This window comes from Nannospalax galili, unplaced genomic scaffold (genome assembly GCF_000622305.1).
Source record: "Nannospalax galili isolate Female #2095 unplaced genomic scaffold, S.galili_v1.0 scaffold211, whole genome shotgun sequence".
In the NCBI taxonomy this organism is placed as follows: Eukaryota; Metazoa; Chordata; class Mammalia; order Rodentia; family Spalacidae; genus Nannospalax; species Nannospalax galili.
This window is the reverse complement of record NW_008329624.1, coordinates 2,965,361-2,975,907: the sequence shown is the minus strand read 5'-3', so window position 1 is coordinate 2,975,907 and position 10,547 is coordinate 2,965,361. Positions and strand designations below refer to the sequence as shown.

General features: G+C 44.9%; 1 protein-coding gene across 1 annotated transcript in view; it reads right to left on the bottom strand.

Moving 5' to 3' along the window:
• The window catches only part of Snx9 (sorting nexin 9), a 77,142-nt gene that overhangs the window by 32,901 nt on the left and 33,694 nt on the right, over positions 1 to 10,547 (bottom strand). Inside the window, exons 7-8 of the mRNA XM_008839443.3 lie at positions 5,671 to 5,796; positions 5,448 to 5,565 (exon numbers count right to left, since the gene is read on the bottom strand). Coding sequence (XP_008837665.1) covers positions 5,448 to 5,565; positions 5,671 to 5,796 — 244 coding nt within the window. The remainder of the gene's footprint in view (positions 1 to 5,447; positions 5,566 to 5,670; positions 5,797 to 10,547) is intronic.

The following is a 10,547-nucleotide window of genomic DNA, read 5'->3' as shown; positions in this document are numbered from 1 at the left end:
GGGAGACCCTGTCTCAAAAAGACCAAAAAAAAAAAATTTATTTTATGTGTATGAGTGTATTGCCTGCATGTGTGTAAGTGCACCCGTGTCATGCAGTGCTTGCGGAGGTCAGAAGAAGGCATCAGATCCCCTAGAACTGGAGTTATGGATGGTTGTTAGCCACCATGTGGGTGCTGGGAATCAAACCCAGGTAATCTGCAAGAACAGCTAGTGCTCTTAACCACTGAGTCATCTCTCCAACCCCAGAATCACAGACATTTTCATATATTGCTGGTGAGGATTCCAAAATGGTATAGCCAGTCTGACAATTTCATAAACTCAATACATACCAAATGATCTACTCATTCTACTAATAAGGTATTTACCCAAAAGAAAACTTATTCACGTTCACACAAAAATCTTTGTTTAGACAGGATGTGGTAGCACTTGCCTGCAATTCCAGCACTTGGGGGCTGAGGCAGGAGTGTCACTGTGAGGCCAATGTGGGATACATAGTGAATTCCAGGCCAGCCTAAGTTACAATGACCTCCTGTCTCAAAAACAAATCAAGAACAAAAATCTATGTGCCAGTAATGTTAGCAGCTTTACATAAAATTGCCCCAAACTAAAACTTCAAATGCCCTTCAATGAGTGAAAGGGTAAGAGTTATGTTATATCCATATACCCTAGGAACACTCAGAAATAAAAAGAAAATTACTGATACAACAAAATAAATGAATCTCAAACGCATTATTGCTTTCGTTTATGATGACATTGTAGAAAAGGCAAAATGGTAACATTTTGACTAGATCAGGTGTTGCCAAGGGTAGGACTAGAGAAAGGAGCTGAGATGAAAGGAATGAAGTTTTGGGAGGTGAAGGAACTTCCTTGCGTCCCAAATGCAGTGGTGGTTAAAAGGCTGTAGCAGTGGTTATAAAAACTGGTAGGACTGTACTCCAGATAGAGTGAATTTGTTGCATATAGCTTAAAAATAAATATCTAGAAACTGTAGCCTAAACTTTCCTTTAGGAGAGCAAACATGAATAAATCTTTCAACAAGAGTACTATGGACCTACCTATCAACAGTGTGTGACCTCAGAAGTGGCATGTGAAACCATGGGTCTCACTCAGTCCTTCCAGTGATACAAACTCTACCAACTCAAGAGGGAGCACAGAGCAAGTGCCAAAGTGGTGCAGAGCCAAGTCTCATCCTTTGGAAAGATGGGGGGCTTCCTTCAGGGCAGAAGCAACCTAGCAGACACCTGTGCCTGGGGCAGCCAGAACGCCCCCTCTGGCGTTGAAATTTAATGATTCTTACTAGTGAGTGGTTGAAATTTAATGATTCTTACTAAAAATTTCTCCTTGTGAAAGCCTTTACATACAGCTGGCCTACCATGAATTATTTTATGCCTGGTAGATTTTTAACAATATTTTCCTTACTATTTTTATTTTTTGTGTATTGCCTGCATGTACATAAGTGCACCTATGTCATGCCATGTCCTCAGAGGTCAGAAGTGGGTGTCAGATCCCCTGGAACTAGAGTTAGGAGGGCTGTTAGCTGCCATGTGGGTGTTGGGATTCGAACTGGGTCTTCTGCAAGATCAGCCAGTGCTTTTAACTGCTGAGCCATCTCTCCAGTTCCCAAAATATTTTATTTATTATTTTTATGTGTATGAGTGTAATGTCTACATGTATGTAAGTGCACCTGTGTCGTGCAATGCTGCAGTGGTCAAAAGAGGGCGTCAGATTTCCCTGGAACTGGAGTTAAGGATGGTTCTTAGCCGCTATGTGGGTGCTGGGAATCCAACTCAGGTCCTCTGCAAGAGCAGCCAGTGCTCTTAACCACTGAGCCGTCTCTCCAGCTGCCTGCTAAATTTTTATACTGGGTTCTAGAGATATGTAAGAAGGGGGTAGAAGGGACTTCTGTTTACCCACTTTCTACAAACCTAACCTAAATTCTCACTAAAAATGTGAATATAATACTTTGGCACTCAAAAATACAACCTGGTTCCTTCATTACTGCTTTACAAAGAACAAAATCTACATACAGAAAATGTTGACTGTAAACAGTCATGGATAAGCGCCATGATATCATCTACCAGGATTCCTTCTTTCTTTGTGCAGGAGTTCAGTGAGAGGCGAGTCTGGACAGCACTGACCTTGTGCGTTCCACAGACTGCAGGCAAACAAGAGAGAAGGGACATAATGCTGCTCTGTGCCTCTCAGTGTCCTCGGCACGCCTCCAGAGAGAGAGTCAAAGCTCTTTCTTCAGATTGGGGGCCGCTGTTTCTCGTTTTGCTGTGCCATTCCCCTGGCTCATGCCTGCATTTTTTTAAAGAAAACTTACTATGGAAGAACTGCAAACTCTATGCTGTGATAGGCTAGGGAGGAGTTATCTGGTCGAGAATAAGCACTGCATTAAAAATCCTGGAACTGCCTCAGCCACTCATTGTGTACTGCCTGCATGTACATAAGTGCACCTATGTCATGCCATGTCCACTGTGGGGTGTGTGCTAGCCCAATCGAGTGGGCAGGAAAGAGCATGAAATCCAAGACAATGAAATTTAAAACATCTACAAAGAACTGAAGATTCCTGGAAACAATCTAGCTTTTTAAAATGAAAGTTATGACCTAACACCATCAGGGCAGTAAAAGGAGGGAATACTGGAACTCGCCACAGAAGGGTTTCCAGGCCAGCAACACCCTCTGAGTGAAAGCAGCTGCAGTCCACAGCTCCTTGGTGTCTGCTCCCTTGCACCAGTGATAAGAAGCTTTCAGCAATCACTCACAGGATGCTAAAATGGATTTGTCTGCCTAGCAGTACAGCCCTCACTCTCCATTTGGCTGGGACAAGCTCAAGCTAAAAAAAGCAAAACAAAACAAAAACAACAATAACAACAAAAAACCCCAAAAGTACTGGAGAGATGGCTCCGTGGTTGGGAGCACTGGCTGTTCTTGGTGAAGACCAAGGTTTGAATGCCAGCACCACATGGAGGCTAACAACTGTCTTTGACTCTCGGTCCAGGGGATCTGCTGCCCTCTTCTGTCTTCCATGGGCACTGAACAACACAACACACGGGTGCACTTGCATACATGCATGCAATACACCACACATAAAATAAAAATAAAGCAAAAACACATCCTCCCCCAAAAAAACTTCTTTAAAAACTAAAATTTCTGGCCGGGCGTGGTGGCACACGCCTTTAATCCCAAAATTCGGGAGGCAGAGGCAGGCAGATCTCTGTCAGTTCAAGGCCAGCCTGGTCTACATAGTGAGTTCCAGGACAGCTGGGGCTACAGGGAGACCCTGTCTCAAAAAGACCAAAAAAAAAATTATTTTTATTTTATGTGTATGAGTGTATTGCCTGCATGTGTGTAAGTGTACCTGTGTCATGCAGTGCTCATGGAGGTCAGAAGAGGGCGTCAGATCCCCTAGAACTGGAGTTATAGTGAGTTCCAGGACAGCTGGGGCTACAGGGAGGCCCTGTCTCAAAAAAGACCAAAAAAAAAAAAAAAACCAAACCAAAACAAAAAAAAAAAACATTAAAATTTCCATCTCCACAAAAAACTTCAGAGAAAAGTAGACAAAAAACAAAGTACAATAAAGTTTTTTTCTGTTTTTTTGAGACAGGGTGTCAGCATATAACCTTGGCTGGCCTCAAACTCAGAGATCTTCCTGCATTTGCCTCCTCAGTACTGGGATTGATATGAAGTGTTTAAAAAGAATGACTTCTTATCCTGAAGACATAATCTAGCTAAAATCAGCCGATTCACATCTCATAACAAAACAGCAAGCTTCAGCATCAAACACAGACTCCCTTTCAAGCAGAAGAGAGCCTGTTTAATGTTTGGGGTTTGTCTCCCCATCTGTAGCCTGAAGCTGAAGGGACAGAGAAGAAAGCACTCAGGAAGTGCCCCAGCTCCCAGGATCAGCCCATGGGCACTGATCTGCACTCAAGTGGCCGAACCCCGCACTGCCACCCAGGCTAGATAACGTCTCTCCCCAAGCTCTGCAACTCCTGCTGACTGAGGGTCACACCTTCGCCAGCCTCCCCTGGCCTTTGGGAATGGCCTTACTTCTCCCTCCATGTCCCCTTCCCCTCTCTCCCAGACCATCTAGTTTGGACCATTTAAGCCTCACTCTCGCCCTCTGTCCATTCCTTTCTATGCTTACAAGTTTTGTTTATCTGAACACGTTCTACCTCTCTACTGGAACTCTAATCTTTGGTGAAGCTCAATCTCTTTATAATAAACCTGGATTCTAAGTCACATCCACTGAGTCCTTAAGTACTTATCTACCTGGTTCCACATAAGGCTAAAGAATCATATCCAAGGGGCTGGAGAGATGGCTCAGTGGTTAAGAGCACTGACTGCTCCTGCAGAGGACCCGGGTTTGATTCCCAGCACCCACATGGCGGCTATGAACCGTTAACTCCAGTTCCAGGGGAATTCAAAGCCTTCTTCTGACCTTTGTGGCACTGCATGACACGGTGCATTCACATCCATACAAGCAATACACTCATACACACAAAATAAAAATAATAAATAAAATATTTTAAAAAATCAGATCCAAGAACAATGACAGTTCCTTAGCACAGAACCAAATCCTTTGTGACTGGATATACAAGGGGTCTAGTAGCAGGTGGATTACTTACCAGAGATTTTAAAAAATGTTTTAAGATTTATTTTTATTTTTTAATTGTGTGTGTGTGTCTGTCTGTCTGTCTGTCTGAAGGTATGTGTATATCAGTTCAGGTGCCAGTGGAAGCCAGAAGAGGGTGTTGCATCCCCTGGAGTTGGAGTTATAGGTGGTTGTGAGCTGCCTGACATGGGTGCTGGGAATCAGACTTGGTCCCTCTCCAAGAGCAGTACCCACTCCCAACCACTGAGCCATTGCCCCAGCCTCCAATTACCAGATTTTTGGGGTAGAGATGAGGTAGAACAAGTATGACACTCAATAAACCAGGAAGGGGAACAGGTAACACAGTGACAAAGACACAGGAGAAGCTGGGCTCTTCCTGCATCAACAATGCAGCGGCTCCATGGCTTCCCCACAAGGTATTTACCGCTGCTCTGAAACAACACGGCAGGTCTGCAGAGCCTGCCTCAGTCATGGGTCTATTTCCATTTTAGGCAGTTCAGATCATTTCTATTTTCTCAGTTTCCAGCTCTCTCATTCTTACAATGTATACTTTTTTTTTTTAAATAGAAAATAAAGACAACAATTTTTGCTGGGATTCAAGGTACATGCACAAGTTCTCCGACAGCAAAGTTTACCAGACACTCCCCTTAGATGTTCAGGTAATTTCCACAGATATATAGTCTGCTCTGGGGCTTTCTGCACAGATATAGTAACTAGTGCCCCCACACCCATGAACCGTGCTGCTGTGGAGGTTTGTAGGGGGACAAGCTCAAGCTCGCGGCATCTCCTCACCTGTCATCCTGTGGTCTGCATTACTCACACTCACCTGTGACCTGCTTGTCTGGAAGAGAAGGGATTGGAATGGCGGACCCAAACTTAACCAGGAGACGTTCGTACAACCAGTCAAAGTGCTTATATCTGTGGTTTACTGATCGATTAGTGTTCTACAAAATAAGGGAAAGAGACAAAACGTCACTAATGCCAATAATAGAAACCGAGGAAAAGAGCAAGCTATAGCCAGCTGTGTGTGCAGTAACACAGGTACTTACTGTAGGTGTTAGTTGGTATTCGATGTAGCTCTTAAGACCATACATTTTGGAGCCTTTCCTGGGATCTGCTACCACACAGTCAAACGTAGAGGTAGGATAAACCCACATTGGGCCATAATCTCCAACCTACACAATGATTCCAGAAAAGTTAATTCTGTAACTTGGGAAAAAAGGCAACTGCAATGGAGTAAACAGTCCTTTCAGAACTGAAGTCCTGTGGTGGTGACTCTTGCTTTCAGAAGGGAGTGACTGCCCTGGGCTTCTGGTCACATGTGAAGAACACATTTGTTTAGACAAACGCATCTGTTCCATGTGTGGCTCCATGTCTAGGGAGTGATGGTTGTATGCAGCCGCACTCTCTCTAGACCACTATTTAAAGTTACAGTTGCGTGACAAGGGGTTAGTTTTTTTTTGTTTAACTTCTAACATTGACTAACTGGTTTTCTGAGTTAAAAATGTACATATTAGAATTTGTCATCAATGCCATATGATCATGTTTTTGTATGTGTGCTCGTTGGCTGTTCACAGTTTTCAAATGTGCATCTTGTCTGTGGATGATGCAGCACTGTTTTAGCTTCAGAAACAGATGGGACTGGCCAGAGCCTGACAGCTATTTTACCCCTGGCATATGCTGAGGGCTTCTGTCTCTCAATGTCAAGACCTAGAGCTGGGTATGGTGGTGCACGCCTGTAACCCCAGTACTTGGAAGGCTGAGGTAGGAGGATTTTAAGTTGGAGGGCTACAAAGTGAAGTCCCATTACCAACAAAACAAAACAATAACAAAATCCAAAGAAAACAAACAAACAAAAGCAAGACACAAGCTATTTTCTCTTGGGACTGCGTGTGCTGGTAAGCAGCAATAACGGGCTCACGTCCTGTCGCCTTGTCAGGCAAGGCTTGGCTAGTCTTCTATTGTCTTTTTCCATCTGTGAGAGAGGAACAGGTTCAGAAGGAAAGGCTTGCACTATCCACTGGGGTTTGTTGGGGTAGGAGGAGGAAGGGAACCGGTCAAACTTCACATGGGGTATAGAGAACTGGCACTGTCAGTCTTGGGCTGTGATCATTTTTGCCAGGCATTGCTGGGTGGCAAGTGGTCTGCTGACCCAAACCTGGTGCTTTCATTTTGTTTAAAATTGCATCCCTTGGACCCTGAGGCTGACACAGCGGCTGTTGGGATCCCTCCCTATATTGCCAATAGTCTCCAGTTGGTTCTGGCCATTACTTCCTAAATGGATAGAAAAGGCTACAGACCTGAAAGATCCAGATTGCAGGGCAGTGGATTCTATCAAAGAACATGAAGGGAGAGTTGAGTATGGTGGTGCTTACCTGCAACCCGAGAATGTGGGAAGTGGAGGCAAGAGAATCAGGAGTTCAAGGGTAGCCTCAGCTACATGAGATCCTGTCTCACAACAACAACAACAACAACAACAACAACAACAACAACAGAGGAGCAGGGCCCTGACTGTCTGGAGAACATGATCTTCCCGGATTAAAATAGAAAAGTAACTGAATTACATAACTCAGGAATAAGGAGAAAAACCAACACGTGGTCTGTAAACAGAGTAGTGTTTCCAGAAAGGAGCACTCACAGTCTAAAGGGGGAATGGAAACAGTTTATAAAAGGGTGTTATTTTTTGACAGAGTCTCATTATGCAGCTCTGGCTAGCCTGGAACGCACTATGTATATACGTCAGCCTGGCTTCAAACTTGTGGCAATCCTGCTGCCTGTGCCTCCTAAGAGCTGGGATTGTAGGCATGTGCCATTATGCCCATTTTAAAATGAGTTTTAATTTTATAGTTATTAAAAGTGTGGTAAGAAAGCAAAAGGAAAATGAAAATGACGAGGAGGAGCACAAAGAGGGGCCGAAGGGGGATCTGTGCAAGCTGAGAACTCCATGGCACGGCTGGCAGATATAGGACAAGAGGGACATCCACCTTGCTTCTCTCCAGAAGTGGAAGAGAGAAATATAGGATGGGGTAGGGAGTCCAGGGGTGACTAAGTCAGGAAGCTGACTGAGGACTGGAGAAGATGAATAAAGCACCAAAGAGATCTCTGAGAACAGGATCTCTGAGAACACAGAGCTATGCTGGCCCAGGATCTCTGAGAACACAGACTATGCTGCCCAGGATCTCTGAGAACACAGACTATGCTGCCCAGGATCTCTGAGAACACAGACTATGCTGCCCAGGATCTCTGAGAACACAGACTATGCTGCCCAGGATCTCTGAGAACACAGACTATGCTGCCCAGGATCTCTGAGAACACAGACTATGCTGCCCAGGATCTCTGAGAACACAGACTATGCTGCCCAGGATCTCTGAGAACACAGACTATGCTGCCCAGGATCTCTGAGAACACAGACTATGCTGCCCAGGATCTCTGAGAACACAGACTATGCTGCCCAGGATCTCTGAGAACACAGACTATGCTGCCCAGGATCTCTGAGAACACAGACTATGCTGCCCAGGATCTCTGAGAACACAGACTATGCTGCCCAGGATCTCTGAGAACACAGACTATGCTGCCCAGGATCTCTGAGAACACAGACTATGCTGCCCAGGATCTCTGAGAACACAGACTATGCTGCCCAGGATCTCTGAGAACACAGACTATGCTGCCCAGGATCTCTGAGAACACAGACTATGCTGCCCAGGATCTCTGAGAACACAGACTATGCTGCCCAGGATCTCTGAGAACACAGACTATGCTGCCCAGGATCTCTGAGAACACAGACTATGCTGCCCAGGATCTCTGAGAACACAGACTATGCTGCCCAGGATCTCTGAGAACACAGACTATGCTGCCCAGGATCTCTGAGAACACAGACTATGCTGCCCAGGATCTCTGAGAACACAGACTATGCTGCCCAGGATCTCTGAGAACACAGACTATGCTGCCCAGGATCTCTGAGAACACAGACTATGCTGCCCAGGATCTCTGAGAACACAGACTATGCTGCCCAGGATCTCTGAGAACACAGACTATGCTGCCCAGGATCTCTGAGAACACAGACTATGCTGCCCAGGATCTCTGAGAACACAGACTATGCTGCCCAGGATCTCTGAGAACACAGACTATGCTGCCCAGGATCTCTGAGAACACAGACTATGCTGCCCAGGATCTCTGAGAACACAGACTATGCTGCCCAGGATCTCTGAGAACACAGACTATGCTGCCCAGGATCTCTGAGAACACAGACTATGCTGCCCAGGATCTCTGAGAACACAGACTATGCTGCCCAGGATCTCTGAGAACACAGACTATGCTGCCCAGGATCTCTGAGAACACAGACTATGCTGCCCAGGATCTCTGAGAACACAGCTATGCTGTCCCAGGATCTCTGAGAACACAGACTATGCTGCCCAGGATCTCTGAGAACACAGACTATGCTGTCCCAGGATCTCTGAGAACACAGAGCTATGCTGCCCCAAGAACCTCGGTCTGGGAAGCGCTCCTAAACCTGCAGAGGGGCAACTGAGGACAATCTTGAGCAACAATCTTCAGTGAAAGGGACAAAGAGGCAACTGGCCGGCTGTGTTCCCCAAACTCCCCGGGCCTGTTATCAGTGCCTTCTAAGCCTAGACCAGGTGTCTGCTTTTCCTTGGCCTTCTGAAGATTCAATCCCTTTGCCCAGTTTCTTTTTCTATGTGAGAAAACTGCACAGGCAGTCTGCCTGTGGGGCTCATAGGTCCAACTTTGCCAAAAATGGTGGGATGAAGCAGAAGCCGGACTTCTTGCTCCGTTCTACCAGTCATGTCTGTGACAAAGTGCACTTTAAGAAAGTGAGGTGCAGGGCCATGGGTTCATAATTCCATGGAGTTTTAAATTTAAAGAGAAGAATCACGATAAGATAATAATTATACAAACTTTGCTCTGAAGGGAAAAGGATAGAGGGGATGGAGAGAGGATGCAGCAGTTAAGAGCACTGGCTGCTCTTCCAGAGGACCCAGGTTAGTTCCCAGCACCCACATGGCAGTCAGCAACTGTCTATAACTCCAGTTTCTAGGGATCCAATGCCCTTTTCTGGCTTCTATGGGCATTGAACACACTTGGTGCACTTATATACACGCAGGCAACACTCATACACATAAAACCAATTAAATAAATTTTAAAAGGGCTTTGGGATATAGCCGTTCTAGTTGGAGAGTCCTAGACTTTTAAGCTTTTCAAAGATGAAGGAATAAATAGAGGATTCACATCATTTCTGTATTTCCTCTTGTGTCCCAGGAACCAAAGATTATAGCAGGCCAGTGTTTCCTCGTGCTTGTTTACAGCCATGGTGTTTATACTCAAGGCTTCCCCCAGCAGAGAGTTACAAGTTAAGTTCATAGGGTCACAAAATAGTTATGGCTCTCTTTTCTAAAATTTTACTTGGGAATATACAGCTAGAGATTGCCCACATAGAAAATGTATTAGAAACCGAAGAATGGATGAAACGAAAGAACCCTTGTCATGTTATGTAATAATTGTTTCATCAAGGCAGATTAAATTGCTAATGGTCCCACTAACTTCCAGTTTTAATTTGCTAGCCCCTTATCTTGAACAGACAGCTGGTTTACCGGAAGAAACTCTATTACCAGCTTATTGGAGAAGGCATCTTATTCTAATGATATGCCTGCACTTTTTCAAGGTAGAAACCTAAATATTTGAACTGAGCTTACTTGCAAAATAAATAGGTTGGTAGAAAAACAGCATATAAAATATGCTCCACACAAGAAAATGTATTAAAAATATATGAGTGATATAGTTGGGCATGGTAGTGCAGGCCTTTAATCCCAGCACTCTGGAGGCTTGGGCAGGCAGATCTCTTGAGATTGAGGGTTTTTTTTTTTTCAGGTCAGCTGGAATGCAAAAAACATTTTTTGGGACCCTAATA